Source organism: Etheostoma cragini, chromosome 11, assembly GCF_013103735.1.
Source record: "Etheostoma cragini isolate CJK2018 chromosome 11, CSU_Ecrag_1.0, whole genome shotgun sequence".
Taxonomy (NCBI): Eukaryota; Metazoa; Chordata; class Actinopteri; order Perciformes; family Percidae; genus Etheostoma; species Etheostoma cragini.
The window spans coordinates 20803536-20822907 of NC_048417.1; the positions used below are offsets into that span (position 1 = coordinate 20803536).

Consider the following 19372-nt stretch of genomic DNA (forward strand, 5'->3'; position numbering starts at 1 on the left):
GTGAAGCCAAGTGTAAAATTAATACAGACTGACTCAGGGGGACCCCCCCCCCCCCCCCCCCCCCCCCTTTAACTGAGAAATAAATGAAGTGGTGTGATTTATGGTTAAGTGGGTTCCACAACTCACCGCAATTAGCCTCGTCTGACCCGTCTGCGCAGTCAGGGTCCTCATCACAAACCCAAAGTTTGGAGATGCAATGCATGGAGGCCTTGCACTGGAACTGGTCTGGGGAGCAGGTGCTTTCAGCTGTAGGCAGAGTGGACGGCAGTGCGTTTGGTTTTGTAGAAATGACCCGAGTAATCTGAGTGAAATCTACAGTGCTATGCTAACCAGTGTGGTGGCCATTCTTCAACACACTCACACACCTTCTTAATTATAGCAAGCAGTTGCTTGTTATAAATCCGCACATTGTTTCAGATAGCATTTTAATTTCAGTGGTGCAGTGCTCATTACAAAAGTGCATTCAAAACCACATCCAATCATTTTGGAAGTCTAAGAAAGGGTGAAGTAATTAGCTCCCCACTAATGAAAGCCTTTTTTTAAAGTCTCTCTTTCTCTTCCTTACATTCTTGCATCCTCTCCCCTCCACCCTGACCCCTCTTGCAATCACATGCAAGACAAATGTAGCTGAAAGACTTGAATGGGGGTGTGATATTCGGATGAGTTACATCATAGCAGAGAAAATCTGTCCTTATCCTCTGTGTGATTCCATAACTAATCCTTTTTCTGAGGAACAGGCCATAACAAGGGCTGCCTTTGGAATATCTAATGAAAACTGTGTCATGTTAATGGTTTCATATAGTTTGTCAAAGCACTGAAATAAATCAAACATGTCAAAAAGACAATAGGGTAGTTGAATCCACTAAATTATATATTTTAGTGAAAAAAAAAAAATCAAAAAAATGGACTTTCATCAAGGCATCTGCTGCAATGTAAGGGCAGACTACCCGGCCTAAAAGCTCAAAGCAATTTCTAAGACAATTAGTCTTGAAGCAATAAAGTAGTGTCTTACGGCAGTCTGTCTCATCCTCTCCATCTCCACAGTCGTCCTGACCGTTGCAGCGCAGGTTAAGAGGGATGCATTTCTGTTTCCTGTTGCACTTGAATTGGCCTGACAGACAGATGTATGTCTCTGAAAGAGAAAACGAGAGGTGGCATCAATATGAAATGCTGGGAGCCCGGACAAAGCTCAGCATCTAAACTACGACTACCGACTGGAAGAGATTTACCCTGCAATACAGCCAGTTTCTGACTTATCTTATATTTTCCATTCCATTCCATTACATGTCACTTAGCTGACGCTTCTATCCAAAGCAACTTACAATTGCTATATATCAACTAGGGGTTGCTCCAGAAGGGTAAGTGCCTTGCTCACGGACACGTTGGTTGATCTATCGCTCCCACACCAAAGGCATGTGTCATGTCCACTGTGTCATTACATATTTATTGTTACATGTATTGTAAACACACATTGTTTGCTAATGAGGCATTTTACATTTGCAGTTTGTATTAAATAAATAGAAGTAGATACACATGAAAACAGGAAGTGACATTTTAATAGTTTTTAGTTTTGTCTGACAAACAAAGCACAACAATTTACTTAATCTTGCATGATTAATTATTCAAAGAATGAATTATAAAAAAAAATGGTCTTGATTCATTTTCTGGTGATGACTTAATTTATTTATCAACAAATTGTTTTACCACAAAATTGTACCATCGAGTGCCAGAAAGTACAAGAAAATGAAAAAAAGACGTGACATGAATGGACACGCCGTTTAATAGTTTCTGTAAGTGAGACAAGTTTCGGGCAATTGCAGCAAACAGCACAGCAATAAATCCCAAAATGATTAGAAGAACTCGCTTACATGTTCCACTTAAAGAGCAACAGTTGTTCCATCCTTACCACAGTTAGCTTCATCCGAGTTGTCACCGCAGTCGTTCTCTCCATCACAGATGAATGGCGGAAGAGCACAAAGGCCAGTGCCACACTGAAAACGCCCAGGCTGACATTTGAATTCCGCTGTTGGAAAGGAAATCATAACTAAATCTCGGGGGGGTCCACAGTGTGATGTTTCGAGATGCACTCATTAAAGTTAATTTGACTGGCAAAACATTTAAAGTCCTTACATTACACAATAATACAATCCTCATTTTTAATCAGTAAAAGTTTTGGATGCATTTTAACTTCTTCCAACCATGTTAATAAGCGTCACTGTAGATTTTCATACTGCTATAATATCATAATCCTTAACTGATCCATTGAATGATTATGAAAACAAAACTTTCTAGATGTTGTGTTGTAACTTTGGCCACGTCATCATCATTAAAACGAATTAGTACATTTATGATTTTGTCCATGTTGACATTAGTTGCTTTATGTACATTTATAAAAACAAATTGTTTAGCTTTTTATAAAGCCAGACGTCTAAACTCTGGGACAAGGCCGTTATGTTTAAATTCTGCCATGCTGATTCCTAATAGACAGCTTTGTCAAGGCAGTCTGGGTTGCAGAAAGCTTTTACACAGCGGCCATTGTTAATGACATATCGTGTTCCGGTATGAACGTGAACACAAGTGTTGTTTTCACAAACATGGTCGGTCAGCGCAGGCGCAGTCGCAGCGGTAGCCGTCAATGCTGTAGCGTACTCTTGTGACAGAGTGCACGGAACGAAGCTTTGGGACTAACGCTAGCATCTAATGACTAGCATCTAATGACTAGCATCTAATGACTAGCATCTAATGACTAGCAAGCCCTTTCTTACAGCTGCTGCCGTACAGAGAGTATCTTCCCTGAACATACGCTGCAGCCCGGTGTTCAACTTGAGGCACCAAGTGTTAAACGGCTACCCGTCTCCTCCCTTCTCCTCTTGTCCTCTGTTCATGCCAGCGCCATTTGTTTCTAAATCCTTTCTCAACTAAAGCTGTATACATTTTTTTTAGCCGCGTTACTACGGAGACTTTTCGGCAAGCACCCGTCCTACTTTGCATCTGATTGGCTAGAACTTGTTTCATTGGTAGGTGGAAGTTCGACGATTGGTTAAACCTAGCGCATCAAAAACAAATCCGATGTGGACTTTTTAATTTATTAATTTGTCTAAAATAGTCATACCCCATATACATCTGGTACCTAGCCCGTACTTTAAGCACTGCGTTAGTTAGAGTTTCGTTCCTTTCACACAATTGGTAGGTGAAATCAATTGACTCAAAAATACAAAACCCCATGCAGTTTCCCAAATGTATTTATTTATTTTTCCTCACGGAGATGCAGCATTGTGCCGGAATACTTTAAGCCCTGGAATGCCTGTAAATGCTGACAATATAAAAAACAACTACAACAAAACACATTGCATTGAACAGCAAAGCCAGAAACACAGAATGTAATTATAATACCACCTTCAAGCTCACCAGAATAGTAGGTGGATTGTTCTGGTTTAGTCCTATTTTAAAGCCAACCTTTAAATAACATGGCACTCACGGCAGTCGGTTGGTTCATCTGATCCATCCCCACAGTCATCCACCGTGTCACACTTCCACCAGAAAGGGATACATTCATCTGTCCCGCAGCGAAACTATTAGTACCACAGTCAAATGTAGAAGAAGACAGAATTTGAGGTCAACATAGGGAATATTTGACTCTCCGTTTAAGCTTCAACATTCTTCAAAGCAAAAGTTCAAAATCAATACACAACGTTGTTCTAGGCCCTACAGTACATGTCAGAAAAGGAAAGCGTACAGTATGAGAGTAAAGCACTTTGCCATGAGGGGAAAAAAAGTACTGATAGAAAAGCAATAGCATTGTCAAAACAAACTAAGAAGTGGAAAAGGGAGATGGCTAACCTGACTGGAGGTGCAGTTGGAGAGGCAGGTCTTATTGTCAGCAGCCAAGTAAAAATTTGTGGGACAGGCACATTTGTGTTCCCCACCGGGGGACAGAAGACACAGGTGGCTGCATCCTCCATTTGCAATCTGACACTGGTGCTTAGGTACTGTACAGAAGGACAGAAGCGCATCACTGGGTTAAAACTGTGTAACACAAACATTTCCTTCTTGAAACTATAAAGGAGGCTTGTAATAACTGCTCTACATGGGAGGATAGAAAGAAGTTGAGTGGCAGATGGATGTCCTACCTTCAGGCTGGCGCAGGGAGTGGTAGACCTTGATGGATTTGATGGCTTGCCAGGAGTTGAGGAGCTCCATCCCTTGAGCGCCAGTTGTCTTGTGAGCACGTCGTAGTGATTTGGACTTGCCATCCGTCCAATAGACAAAGTCCTCAAACAAAGTCAGAGCCATTACCCCTTGGATGTGATCATAGGACACTGGAGAGGGACAAATGGCCATTACACACTTCAATTACATTCTTTAAAAAAAAATGAAAATATAGCAAGTACTAACACCCACAACTGACCATTTGTGAGGTTAACTGATGATTTGATGTTTTATATCAATTCTTATACCCTTATACAACAATTTTGTAGTTTTCAGTACCTTTTTTTCAGTGGGAAACACATATATGGATATACTGACACAGCCACATCCACATTTATTCAAGAATAGGGTCTAAATATGTGCGAGAAAGTGTAAAATCTACATCACAATTTATAATCAGATTTAGAACAAGTACAGCTAGTCTTTGTGCAGCCTTATGTTCAACAGACAGATATGGCATAGTATCAAAGTGTACTTCCCCCAGATGTCCAACTACTCCATTACCATGGACAGCACCTTAGTCTCACCTTTGTGTCTTTGGGTGCCATCCATGTTGGCAAGCAGGATGTGGTTGTCGTCTGCCCAGTAGAGCCTCTTGTTGGTGTAATCGATAGTGAGAGCAGTGGGGCTATAGATCTCTTTGTCAATGATAACCGTTTGCCCTCGGCCATCCATGCCGATACGCCCAATGTGAGGTGGTTCACAGCAGTCTACCCAGAACACGTACCTATTCAGAAGTATAGCACATTTCAAAGAGTGATGTGCACAGCAGACAAGAATAAGATAGGGATAACATTTGCAGAGACACAAAATGAGAGCCAATATGACGCTGGATCTAACAGCTCCCAACCATCTGAAAAGAGTAAATCTATCAGTCTTCTCCCTCAAGCTGTGAAACCAATCCTTGATAATATGCTTACCCTGTCTGGGGGTCCAGAGCTAGATCCACGGGGTTTTTGAGGCTAGAACTGATCAGGACTGTTGGGTAGAGGCCATTGGCTTTGGACACTTCCAGTGTTTTCCTTTCTGCATCGCACCAGTACAGATTCTTTCCAATCCAATCCACTGCTAAAGCACTGGGCACTGCTGTTTTGTGGACTACCTAGTAAAGCAAGACGTGAAATATCAGTTTCAGTATGAAGGTTTGTATATGGATCTAAATTCTTCCACAGATGAATGTAAAGAACTATAAAAAAAAAAAAAGATTTAATGTTCAGAAATAGAAGGAATTTAAGCTAATACTGCACATTCATTAGTTTCATACTGTTATTATATCAGTCTAGTGTCTTCAGAGAAGTGGGTGTGGTAAGCTAATGGACAGGGGCCGACTGACACGTCACATGAGGGGGTGGTGTTGTTGATCTGATTTAACCCACCCATTGCAGGTGTGTGGAGGAGAATAATTGAGGAATTGATTGAGGAAGCAGGCACAGAGCCTAAAGCGGACGGACGCTACAGGCCAAACACGCTGGACACAAATATAGTTTGGAAAACTGATTCTGATTGAAGAGTGGTTTTGTTGATTTTCCATAACAGAACTTTTGCAAACACACCTTTTGAAAACTAAAATACAGCACCAAAGAGTGGGCTGGTGCAGACCCGACGACCGAGACGCTGGAGCGCCAGTTCTGGGTAGCCGTGTCAACGAGGGGGGCCCCCAAAGCTAGCAGTCCTGGCTCTGGAGCTGGGTGCGTCAAATTAACACAGCAAAAACCTGTCTAGGCAATATGAAAGAAATATACTCATCCAGGTCAGCTTTAATCTCATTCTCATGTTTATCGCAACATGCAGGGAGAAGAGCAAAAAATAACGTTACATGCTAAGTTAGCCTTTAGCAGCTGGTTGTGTTGTTCAGCGAGCCCAGGTTAGCTTAGAATTGTTTCAATATTGACAAGAACAAGATCATGTGCAAAGGAGGGAGACTTCCTCTGACAGGAACAATGTAAGAAAGAAAATTTGTAGAATAACAAATTATGTCCTGGCAGAAAATTAAGAGTACTTTTTCCTTTAGCAACATTTCTTTTAATCCAAAAACTGAAAATTCTGTGACTTTACATTGTATCCTCTGTACCCTTGACAGACATTTCCAAAAAATAAAAACAGGGTAAAAAACACCTGTGAAAAATCATTACAGAAAATTCCGTCATATTAACAAAGGAAACTGACCTGTATTTCTACAGACTTGTCTAACCGTGTAGGAGGAACTTACTGTAGTTGAACTCTGACATCAATAAAACAGCTCTGAATCCCTCAAAACACATTTCCACAATGTTCCACAAACACCAGTCTAGAGTGTTGAGTAGGCTAGGGTTTCTCTGTGAACTTTTCCTCCATTAAAGCAAATACAAGCGCTTATATTAGTCTTGTTAACATCCAGAGCCAAAATGAACATTTTTGTGATTTATTTGAGGTCTGATTAACATGCGTTTCCATGGTAATGGCTACACATGGGACACAAATGCTGCTGAAGGGTACTGCAGGGTGACTTTTATTAACCATAAACGCAGACCACAATGTGAGCTTTTTAAAAAGTAAATGTGTCACATAGAGAATACTGTGTCAGATGTGATACATCTGTAATATTTCTATAATATCTGTAATAGCTAATATGGCCATACAATGTATCTGCTGTCTGTGGTTCTTTTACTTCCTATTTTGTCATATTTAGGTATGTTTATGTGTGCGCAGTATTGCTACACCCAACATTGTGTGAAAGCAATAGTCTTATCATAATCTATATCATATAGTCTATTTGAGCTCCTTGCATATTTCATACACTAACTGCTCATAGAGTTTTGCTAGAAGTAAAACATGTGGAAAGCTTGCCTGCAAAACAATGATTTCATTTGGACTTGATGTAAGAGAGTTTACTTGTCTGATGTGAAGAAAGTTTGTGCACGTAATTTGTAAGAATGATGAGCTGCGTCTAAACTTAAATAATTCATTAAGGTAACGCTGTAGTTTGATGCATGCATAAGTATGCATAACATATTTCTCAAATTAGAGAGTACATATATAGAGGGCACAAATCATTCCTGCTGCTGTATGACAGCTACAGTAGTGGCTGACATTAGTGTGAATATAATTAGACTTAGACTTAGACTTAGACTTGAAGTGACTCTTAATCACATACAAATTCAACTTTGATATGCACTTTAGAGCTGCAAAGATTAATTTATTGATTGATTTGTTGTTAACTTTAAAATTAATCGCCAACTATTTTGATAATCGATCAAAATATTTTTTTAAATACTTTGATTGCAGCTTGTTAAATGTGAATCATTTCATGTTTCTTCTCTTCTCTGTGACAGTAAACTAAATAGATCTTTGACTTGTGGACAAAGCAAGACATTTGAGGATGTCGTCACTGATCCACATTTTTCACCATTTTCTGTCATTGCATAAACCAAACAACTAATTGATTAATTGAGAAAATAATCAACTGGTTGATTATGAAAATATTCATTAGTTGCAGCCCTAATGCAATGACAACTATACTATCTGCTAATGTAGACCAGAGTGGAAAAAAGCTAAACTCAATGTTCATAAAACTTCTATGTGTGATTTTGAAGATCTAAAACCCTGAAATGTGCTCTTTGCACGTGCACATATGCACAACACATGATCTTCGACTAGATGAACACGCAGATGCAATTTAATGCAAATATGATTACCTACATTGCACTGCCTTACCTGATCTGTGTAAACACATGCTGCGTTGCACCACATCCCCAACCTCAGGGCAATTACCAAACAGGTTTGAGGGAAAACACATGCTAGTGTAGAATTCTGTTTATTCCATAAAGAAACATTTTAGGTTGCAAAAAGAGTACTCTTTGTAGGAGTATTGTATATAATTAACTGTGTAAATGTAAATACTGTGATTAAAGTGGGTAGGGTGAAGGGCAGCAGAGAGATGCTCTCATTATTGATCTAATTCCTCTCACTGTGCTAATCTTAGTGAGAGATTTGATTAAAATATAAGTGAAAGTATTTAACTGATGTAAAAAAAAAATTTAGAAACGATCTGGGAACTCCATCAATATCCCCAAGACAGTCTAGCCTTTTGAGTCTGAAAAAGCAGTTGTTCAGAATAAACAACCATTCTGCCAACTGCCAGATAAAGCCAATGCCTTTTAAACCCCCCTTTTATAAAAAAAAAAAAAAAAATAGCCAGCAACTGTGCAATCTGTTATTAAGGAACACAATGTGCCTTGAGGCCTTTTTTGTCATAATTTGCAAGAAAATATACAGTATAGTCTAGGCAAAAGGCTATGCTGTCCCTTAAGCCGTAATTTGGACAAAACGGAGCTTTCAACTGTCAATAAAGTGTCACTCACTGTGCAGTATTTTCCATCTGTCTCCTTGGGCAAAAGGAGTTTCTCCATTCATGAAGTCATTCTGGTGGATTAATCTATAACACCTCACTATTGATTGAAAGATTTTTTTTCTGCTTCACGTGACACTGAAGGTGAACTCGCTAGTAATGTTAACATTTGGATGTGGCTCATGAAGAGCAGATTAATTCAGAGTATGTTTGATATATGTAGTTGTCGAAAGATGTCACACAAATCTTCTGCCCTTTTATTTGGTCACTTTAGCGGCATGTCACATTGACTGCTTCAATAATGATAGCTTAGCGACCAACCAGGGATTGGACACAGATCAATTAACCTTTGGATGTTGAAGGTAAACCCAATTACATACGGCACAAAACTGCTGCTGCATCTTACTTTATGGGATGACATCGATTATTACTGTCACAGTGGTTGTTTTCTATCAGTTATCAAATGCAAACTACAAGTTTCAACCCACATAGGGCAGGGCAACAGACGTTTACTCTTAAGAATTGTTTTAAATAAACAAAATAAATGATAAAAACTATAATTAACCTACATTGTTTGAAATTAAACCACATAATTGAATAAATGTGTGCCTTTCAGATTAAACCCCTAACCTATTTGTCCTGATATTGTAAGCTTATACCAGTAGCCTTGTATATCAGTGGCTCTTTTAATTAACCCAATGTGAGAAGCTCCCTGATCTTTGTCTCAGACCGTTTGTCCTCTTGCTAAGCTGTGGCAATGGCTTGAACAGAGAATGTGGGAGTAATTGAGCTGAATGAGCCTAAAACCCCCCACACACCAACGCTAATGAGATGTGGGATAGGGATAGCAGGTGTTCTGCCTACGTCCCACTGTCCCCATCGTCTGTATAATGATCCTATGACCCGGCCCAAACTTGGTGATTTGACAAGAATGCACCATTTTTTCATTCAAACTTTTACTTTTATGTAAAAGCTATTGATGATACTCCTATTATCACTAACACACATGCCTTCTTGTTAAGCTTACAGGCTGTTGGCTCCCAACAGAACAAATCCATTATGTTGACTGTATTAAAAGATAAGGGGCACCCATCTTTAACTGAGCAGTGATAATGACCCACTTTAGCCACATACTTCTGAATTCAACCAGGTGAAGCATCTTCACAATAGAACACATCTTGATAATTCAAATGAATTAATAACAACAAAATACATCTGGATAGCGCAAGGGAAAAATCAATGAATACAAGCTAAACAGGGACCAGGCAAAGTAAAGCCAATGGATTTTGGGTAAAGTGCCACCAGGCACCATATGGCAGGCATTCCCAGCAACTAAATCCTTTGGTACCTTGAGGTCACTCCCATTGAAGCGCATTCTGTTGATCTTTCGACCACTTGGCCTGGTTGAGTCCACCCAATAGATAAATTCCTTCTTGTAGTCAAAGTCTATGTGGATGATGTTGTTGAGGCCCTGGGGATACAGAAGAGGGAGAGAGAGAGGAGGAAAGGTAGATAGCATATTGAAAATGTTTTCCTTTTGATAAAAACTAAGGGATCTTGAGTTCCCTGGGAGGGTGAAAATATATTAGAAGCCACTTCTGTTGGCAACAAAGCTATACAACAGAATACACTTTGGTTATCAAATGGCACACAGTTTTAAGATAATACGAAGGTCAATGGAATCATTAATTCCTTCTTTACAACACAACCATGCTGCATTTTACTAGCAAATGTTAATCGCAATTTGTAAAACCCAAATACTGTTAATGTATAGATTGATTAAAAAAGCTTCAGCCGCATTTTTCATTTATCCGTCTTTTGTGTGTCTGAAAGAAATGCTCCTAATTTATTCACTGCAGCTATCTACACAGGCGGTATAATGGTTCACGTTTTCCTCGCGCTATGTACGTAAACGTAACAAAGCATATTTTTAAGCTTCAAGTCTATTCTCTTCCGTTTTACTCACGCAGTTACAGTGATTGTGTGTTCTGACAGCTTGTGACAGTCATGTGACCCATACTCAACAATGACTGTATGAATCCTGTGTCGACGCTGACAGTGGACTGAAACTGCTACTGTAGTGCTAATGGGCCGCTTTTTCTCTGTCAAAAGCAGCACTTGTCAATCTAAACAATCCATTGAGCTCCATCTAGGGCTGCACGACATGTGGAACATGTCTAATTGTGATTATTTTGACTGATATTGCCATTGTGATATGATTCACGATAAAGAAGGGAATGATCATGTTTGCATCATTATTTTCAATTTCATTGACTAATATTAAATCTTAAAAAATGTAAATTTTGATTTTTGCGAGGCCAAACGAAGTGACCAAACAAAAGGTAGTGTGTAGGATAGAAATTGTAGGACGGGACGTCTCTGCAGAAGCACAATACTTTCAGAATGGTTTGACACATAATTTGCCTTTAACAATATTGCACTAGTCCATCGCAATTTTGATAAAATTGGATTGATTGCGCAGCCCTAGCTCAGTCTAATTATTTATTTGAAATTGACTGGTAGTGGAAGTGGAAATACAAACAGGATGAGAAACCAAAAATAAAAACAAGCCCAACTCCTAGTATCTATGTGTGATGTGACATTTACTGTAAGAACTGTAGTAAAGTAATATTGATTTAGATGGTTTTCCCTTAGGTCCTAATGCTTCCAGCTATACCGAGCATTTGAAGAGCCAGTGGAGTCTCCAAATGCTCTGTGTAGTGGAGTCCTATCGAAGCAAAAGAGTGAGGTACTTCCCTACTCTGTCATGCTCACAGGACCCCACTGTCAGTCAGACAGAGCTGCTCACCAAACAAATGCCCCCACCCTGCTGTCTCGCACTGTGGGTGCCGACAAAAGGTGTCAGATAATCTGACAGGCGAAATGAGACATCTTCATCAGATCATCAACACCCTCACAGACAGGCGGCAAAGTGTCCTGAGGGAACTCTTCTCCACTCCAAACATCAGCTATAGAGATCAAGCCTGCATGCCCCTTTTATCAGTGGCTCTATCCAGAAATAGGTCTCCCATTCATTTTCCCAGTAGACCGAATAAACCAACCAACTACAAAATGAATCACACCCGTGTAACAATAGTCTGAAAAACTAATATGAATTAAAAAAAATAATAAAAAGATCTATGAACAGTATAAAAGTGGCCGCATGCAGGCTTTTACAGTGCTCACATCAACATCACTGTCGACATGCTATTGATTTCCTGTTCCACACATTCAACAACTTTTCTTTCTAAAATAAGACGTCTGACAGTAAAACCTCAGGGCGGTGGATGCAGTCCAGGCTACCAACACACGCTTTAAAATGAAATCAGCTCCACTTTTAAAGGGACTTTAAAGGCATTTATATTGTTATAGCTAATCTTACTTGGTGGCAACATGCTAAAATGTATCAATATAAAGTAATGTGGGGTGACATATTAATGCTAACAGCAAAAGCAATCAATCAGGAAAAGGATTGGCTCTTTTCTAAAAAATCTATCTGCATAATATGATGCAGATATAATCCGAACAGGGTATGTAATGGTGTGGTGAAGTGATATGAGGTCAGTAAAGTATCCAACACCACTTAGTAAAGCCATGTGCGTATTTCCCTCTTTAGCGTCCATTAACGCTAACATGCAGTGATTAAAGTGAGTTGTGGCCTATGAGAACTCTGATGCAGACAGTAGAGTACATGAAGTCAAGAGGTTAATATGACTGTGAGAGGAGGCTGTAGAATAGCCCAAGGTTGATTTACAGTAAATCACAGCCACCCGTTTGTGATAATCAACAGTCAGATTCAAGCATTGCCCAGAGCAGCTGTGAAGAGACCTAGGAATGATTGAAACAGCTTTTCCATGGGGTCCCCTAAAGGGTGATTTTGCTCTCTGCAAATCAGAATGGCCAGTTCCCTGTGCCCATGTAGTGGGGGTTGGGAAATACTAATGGACAGTGGACATCTCATTTAAACAGAACAATAACTTACAGAGGTTGTGCAACATTTTCAGGTATAATCACAAATCCGGCTTGTGGAAATAACTCCCTGAGGCTGAAGAGCACAATCACTTACGCTCATATTATTTTCTGCAGAGTAAATGAGGTGATACATAATTTTCAGAATAAAAAGGATTGCTATGCATCTTTCAAGACTGTGCAGCTGAATCAGTTGCTTTTCAGAGCGAGGGTAGCAATATGAGAGGGTAAGTACGTAGACTGGAGCACATTTGTTGATTTAAGGCAGACTGCAAACATTAGTGTATCTTTACAGAAATATGAAGTACATCTTTTTGTTTTTCTATCATGTCAAAACTTTAAGCTAAACCTTGCATTGACTATTGAATAAGGTATCCGATAACTTTGATTCTCTTTGCAAAGGTACCGTTTACTCCACACAATTAGCAGACATAATTACACTGTTATTAAAAAGCCATACACACACACTTCCTCAATATACAGTATAGCTAGACTGTGTACAAGAGGCAGGGGAGATTTTCAATGAAACACAAAAAGAGGACAAGATGGTGATTTGATTGTCACTATCTTGCCTCTTAGCAGTCTACACAATGTGATAATGGAGTAAAATGTCACTACAGGCCCAATGGAGCTGATTTAGATATCTCTTACCTGTTTCAAGATGGTGTAATTTGAGCCATCCACACTTAGCTTCCGGATCTCATGGTGGTCCGCCATAATGAGGAAAGGCTCTTCCGCTGAAATAGGGAACATGCAGCGTTAGAAGACCGCTGAGACCTAACAGTTACAATCTGAAGTTCTGCAAGTGGAGAGATGAAAAAAGGCTGACCTGACAGAGCCTTGCATGTATTGGGGTTGCGCTCCAAGGCTTCGTAGCCATCCACACACAGGCACTTGTAGGAGCCATAAGTGTTGATACAGCGCTGGCTACAAGGAAGGGTAGCGGAGCATTCATCAACATCCACACATGTCTTCCCATCATCCTTTAGGTGGAAACCAGGCCAGCATTTACACTGATGACATAAAAGCACAGCAATGGTAGAAATTTGATCATGAATTCAGGGAAATGCAAGATAAGAATACCACTTAGCTATTAAAAATTGAACTGTAAAACTAATTCATGTTATGAATGGTTATAGCATGTCTGAAAGTTCTCAAAGGTTCCCTGCCACACAAAACCGTTTTTTATTTGCATTTTTTTACATATGTTAGGTCCATTTGTGCTTGTGTTATGTTTTGAATGTGAAAATGAACTGCTACCTCCTCTGTCAGCTCTAGCCGCTGAAAAGAAATAAGCAGAGAAATCAGGCCAGTTACAAAAGCTGTTCAGCCTGACCTCATGTTTCCTGAGCTCATTACTATTCATGAGCTCTCCTAGTTGCTCTGTGTAAAGAATGGTGATAGCTAGGCTCTCATTGGTTAGCTGTTAGCCAATCAGAGTCAAGCAGTTTAGCTCATTGGAAACTGGCACAAATCAAGTCAAGTATTCCTGCAGGCTTTCTTCACCACACTAAATGGCTTGAAATAAGGTAACCAAGGCATTTTTCCCATGGCAGAACTACAGATATTACCACAAAGTAATGAAATACGTGTGACAGGGCACCTTTAAGTTATTTTTTGTACAACTTTTGATTTGGACTATAAAATCAGGCTGTTTTTAAAGTAATTTTATCTCAGTCTGTAACAGCAGAAAATATCTTTCAGACACGAGTACCCTTTTCTCAGAGTAATGCAGGTAAGCAGTGGAGCTGAATTAAAACCTAGCATCCAACATATATGATGACATCAAAGCGGTGATATATACATCCTGTACCATGGCTGAAACATTCCATCGCACTTCAGTAACCTGGGCTCTGCCCAAAAAATAACTCAAAAGTGCTTGTATCAGCTGCCATGGACCCTCAGCAAATCCCTTTCTTATCCACAGTTATAACCTTGAAGGCCTTTCTGCTGATCTCCCTGTTCAGGCCACGAATGGATGAGCTAAGGGTCTGCATTGATGTGCTCTCTGTCCAGCTCTGCCCCTGACATGACAGGGAAGAGATGCTTTTTTGTGCTTTCAGACACTTTTCTGACGCAGTGAGCACTGTCTTATGAAAGAGTAGGAGATGGAAATCCATGGACGAAGGCGTAGACTGCAGCAGTCTGACAACGCCAGTGATTGCCAGCAGAGCACTCCAGCGGATATGGCCTTGACCTGGTTTTAGCCTGACATAACATGCCACCATTGCCAGGCCCGGCACAATAGCCCGGCACAGTGAGGGAGCATGGACAGTTGTTGGCATCTCGTTAGACTGTCATTCAGCGTTCAAGGTTATTCAAAAAGTAAGAAACTAAATGTATGTACTGTTTGCTCTAACCCATCTTCCTCTGTATAATTATTGTGTAAAGTTAGGCTTGATTCATTAGTTACTAAGTTACTTAAACAGCTACTAATTATTCCAAAGCTAAAAACTGTAGGTCAGTAAAGTCTAGTTGGAATTTTTATATTATTATAGGTTGTCCTGAATATCTTTTTTCCAATGATAAGCTGTGTTTTGACCCAACGTTCCAGGGACTTTTACAGAAAATTACATCTTTATTCTCTCATTCATTGCACTTATTGCACTTAGCACTGTCGCCTCACAGAAAGCAGTTACTGTTGAGTACCGGGTTCCATCCCTTTCTGTGTGGAGCTTGCATGTTCTCCCCATGTTCGAGTGTGTTTTGTCCCCATCAAAAAACATGTATGTTAGGTTAGTGCTGCCGTCAGTGACTCTGACCAAAAAGAAAAAACAAAGAGTTGGCCCCTGGGCACTGCAACTGCTCCTATATATAGAATGGATTACATGCAAAGAACATATTTTGTTTTAATGAATCTAAGTCTCTCTCCTTTTTTTCTTTTTTTTTTGAGTCGGAAAAACGTCAGCAAAGCAGTAACTTTACTTCAAATGTTATTAAACAAAGAGAAACGTTCTCCCCTCATCCTAAAATGGTCCTAAATCAGTGAATATAGTGGTACATACATTGAAGAAGCAGGGCTGTGTGTGTTTGACCAATCAGCGATGGCCATTCCTGAAAACCCCACCACGGAAGTTCCTGTGCTTTCAGAAAGTACTACCTACCGAGCAGCTGCTTTGGGGGGGGAGGTAAAATATCCCTGGGAATTATTTTAGACCCTGGTCTCTGTGGTCGAAACACAAGGTTCCTAGTCCCTTGGAAAAGTTATTTCAGTCAAAAAGGTGCTTTATGTTTCCATCTGGTTTAAGGCTACACTAGATGAATTAGGCTTCATGGAACTAAATGTAGCCAGCAAGTGATTCTGAGGAGTAATGCAATTCCACACTACTGAACCGTGACTGGTCCACTGGTCACTCACCTTGTATCCCACAGGAAGATCCTGGCATTCCTGTGTGCACCCACTGACTCTGCGGTTCAAGCATTCATTTAAATTACAGTTCCGCTCATCTGACCGGTCTCCACAATCATCTCTCCCATCACAGAGATTCCCCTCAGAGATGCAGCGTCCATTGGAGCACATGAAGAAGGAGCCATTGCACAAGCTTCCTGAAAAGAGCAAGACATGACTGTCACTGGCACAACGCCCTGAAATTTCTCAACAAAGTTGGGGAATGTTTTTGACCTGACAATGGATCTTGACAGATTAATTCCTTTCAAGGAAGCTCTCCTGGATGTAGCACCTTTTGTTTCCGCCAGTTTCCTGGACGAGCGGGCGCTGCTGGGTGACACTGATGAAGAGATCCCAGCAGCGAGCCAAACAGCAGTCTTACCTGCGGCTAAACATTTGAGGTTCACAGGCAGTTCGTCAGAGTGGTCGGGACAGTCTGCGTAGCCGTCACACTCCCACTGGGAGCTGAGAAGACAGCGGCCGTCCCTGCAGCGAAATTCCTCTGATCCACAGGAGCGATAAACTGAAGAAAGAGAGATAGACACTTTTTCATCAAGTTATACTTAACAGAATCATGTGCAAATGGTGAAAAAAAAAAGCTTTCTACAGCCATTTGCAATGAAGCGCTCTCATGGAGTATATGGAATTGTTGATGTGTACAATTGCATTTCCCAATATTTCAGGTACAGTAAGATGTTTCATCAGCCCAAGTCAAAAATCACAAATCAAGGGACAGGGATTGCCTGGAGATGCCAGTTGAGACGCAAAAAAACTGTACACAGCATGGCCAAAGAAAAGCCGGGTGTCTGTATGTTTACAATGTCATCATCAAATAAAAGTAATATTAAAAAATCCTAAAGAATCAACTCCTCAAGAAAAACATGGCCTGATCTATAATAAACCAGGTGCAAAAATACCTAATTAAAGCAGTTTCATCATAAAGCTTTTATCAGTAGATTAAAAAATATTGTATTATTGGTAGTTATAGTAGTAGTATTATAAGTATTATTTGTTTTTCTTCAATATGTTTTATATTAGTTATAAAATAAATAAAAAGAATAAAAAAATAAATCTACTTGCCACATTCTACTGACTCATCAGATCCATCTCCACAGTCGTCGTCATGGTCGCAGACGAATCGCTGAGGGATGCATGCCTTGTTGCGGCAGCGAAACGAGCTGTCATCACATGTGTTGTTGGGTGCTAATGCATGAAAATAATTTTTTTTAAAGGCTAATCAATGGATACAATGGATCAACGGATATGTAAAACATCAACATAGGGGGCCTTATGCTACCTCTCTGTGTTTTCAAATTTTTTTGCTGATTGTTTGGTAGGCTTGAATCAGATTAGAATGTATAAAGTCGGAAAGAGCCAGGACCAATTTGTGAAAGCCGATCCAGATTACATCCCCTGGAGAAGATTGCAAATGTGCAAAAAATGACATTGTACACGACTGTGTACAATTTGTTTTCTTTTTCTTGCTTGAATTAAAGTTGGCAAAGGGATTTTCCGTAGGTGTTTAGAGGGTTTCATGATCTACGTAGTATTGTTTTACTCTCTGAAATTCAAAACAAGCAATGATTTCTTAATTCTTGGATCACATCAGGGTTTCTTTTATTATTGCAGGGAGTTATATTCAATTTGTTGAACTAGTTTACCACAGCCAGCTGCAGAAAGTTCATCACTCCCATCAGGGCAGTCCCTTTCACCATCGCAGAGCCAGCGTTTTGGAACACACGCATACGACCCGGGGCAGCTGAACAGCCCTGGAGCACATGTCACTGAGCCTGAGAAGAAAACAGGACCACATGCTCTACTTTCCAAAAGCCAAAGGATACAATGGGTTGAGTGCACCACAGAGGAGAATGAGTACAACTGAAGCAGATGCATTTTATTAAGTCAGGATGGTACCTTCTGTTATCATGAACATTAAGCAGTAGTTCCAGTAAATAAAATCAATTGTCCTGCCCTTATAGGAGATAACAGACTATATTACATATTAGATCTCATGGAAGAAAAAAGTTTTTTGTCATGGTTTTGACGTGATACCTTTTTATGTCCTATCAGCAGTTCCCTTTATTAAGGCTAACAAATACTGTACTGTTCTATTGTGAGTAACAATTATTTGTTGGAATTCTATGAGTCAGCAATACTCCCCTTTATCTTAGGTTGTCCTTTAAGGTAAAAAAAAATAAATAATAAAAAGTGAATAAAATTGCCTAGCATTGAGAAACAAAGGTAAATACAGAAGTTCAATTAGGCGTTTATAGCTAAAATGCATATCTTGTTTTTGACAAGAATTGTGCCTGGGAAACCTCTGGGCCATTTCATTTATATTTCCTTGACACTCCATTACAATCCAATTACACAACCAATGTTCACAGACATTCGTGTCTCTTCTCTTTATTGTGGTTGGATTCTTTTTTTTCCTTTTTTCTAGAATTCATTACACACACATCTCATTTGCCCATTGAAAAAAAGCTGTGCCTTTTGGGCCCTTAGTGATGAAAAATCTATTTGCCTTTGTGCTCACTTGAATCATCAGAAAAGCCTGCGGTCTCATTTGTTGTCTCATTAAGATAGTTTCGTTTCTGTCCATTCATTTCCAGCTCTGCTGATACATCTCCATGGGGCTGTATAGCTGATGTGACCTTTAACAACAGCAGATTGCTTATGACACCTGAAAGGGCACTAACCACAGATCTGCACGCTCTCGTCAAGGCCGTCCTCGCAGTCATTCTCCCCATCACACAGCCATTGTTTGGCAATGCACTTGTTCTTTGAGCAGGCAAACTGGTTCCACAAGCATGAGGAGTCTGCAGAGGGCAGTGGGAAAAAGAATTTCAGTGCCATAAATCAAACAAAGAGAGGAAACCACAACAAAAAAGCAGCGCACCTTATGGAAGGGGCAACATTTCTTTAATCAAAACAACTAGTGGGCTGGCTTCGATTTGCCTCAAGGCTTGCTTGTTTTTCTCTGTAGTTTTTCCACTTAGTTTCGACTTTTTTCCTTTTCTCTCACAGCAGACATTTTGAGAAATGCTCCCGGTTGCTATGGAGGTTAATAAAAGCAACTGAACCCAAAACAAGAATAACAACAATTTCCTATCAATATAAAAGTACCTTAGTACTAATTATGAAAAATTAGTACTAAGCCTTTTTCTCTGATTTTAATTTGAAAAGAAACTACGTTGCTAAGAGTGATGAGAAACAGCTGGATGTCAACTAAGAGAGCACTCTGCTGATCACTGTGCAAAAGCAATTGTGTAAAAAGGGGATATATTCATAATCTGTGCTGACTGGGTTTGTGTCACTGAGCCACCCACTCTCCCCAGGGAGTCGTTCTCTGGTCTCTTTCTCTCAGATGTCAGGCCTGGCAAAGTCTGCCAGAGCTTTGATGAGATGTCGAGAGAGGGAAGGGGGATGTGCGCTCCAGGTCATACCACAGTACAAGGAATTATGGATCCTACTGAGCG

The 19372-nt window shown here is 40.0% G+C and overlaps 1 protein-coding gene across 1 annotated transcript in view; it reads right to left on the reverse strand.

Moving 5' to 3' along the window:
• The window catches only part of lrp1bb (low density lipoprotein receptor-related protein 1Bb), a 196640-nt gene that overhangs the window by 39851 nt on the left and 137417 nt on the right, over positions 1-19372 (reverse strand). Inside the window, exons 51-66 of the mRNA XM_034886078.1 lie at positions 18593-18712; positions 17555-17683; positions 16974-17096; positions 16276-16416; positions 15864-16051; positions 13335-13518; positions 13157-13242; positions 9885-10007; positions 5130-5311; positions 4737-4936; positions 4131-4319; positions 3841-3989; positions 3479-3572; positions 1907-2023; positions 1013-1132; positions 127-246 (exon numbers count right to left, since the gene is read on the reverse strand). Of these exons, the coding sequence (XP_034741969.1) occupies positions 127-246; positions 1013-1132; positions 1907-2023; positions 3479-3572; positions 3841-3989; positions 4131-4319; positions 4737-4936; positions 5130-5311; positions 9885-10007; positions 13157-13242; positions 13335-13518; positions 15864-16051; positions 16276-16416; positions 16974-17096; positions 17555-17683; positions 18593-18712 (2265 nt within the window). The remainder of the gene's footprint in view (positions 1-126; positions 247-1012; positions 1133-1906; positions 2024-3478; positions 3573-3840; positions 3990-4130; positions 4320-4736; positions 4937-5129; positions 5312-9884; positions 10008-13156; positions 13243-13334; positions 13519-15863; positions 16052-16275; positions 16417-16973; positions 17097-17554; positions 17684-18592; positions 18713-19372) is intronic.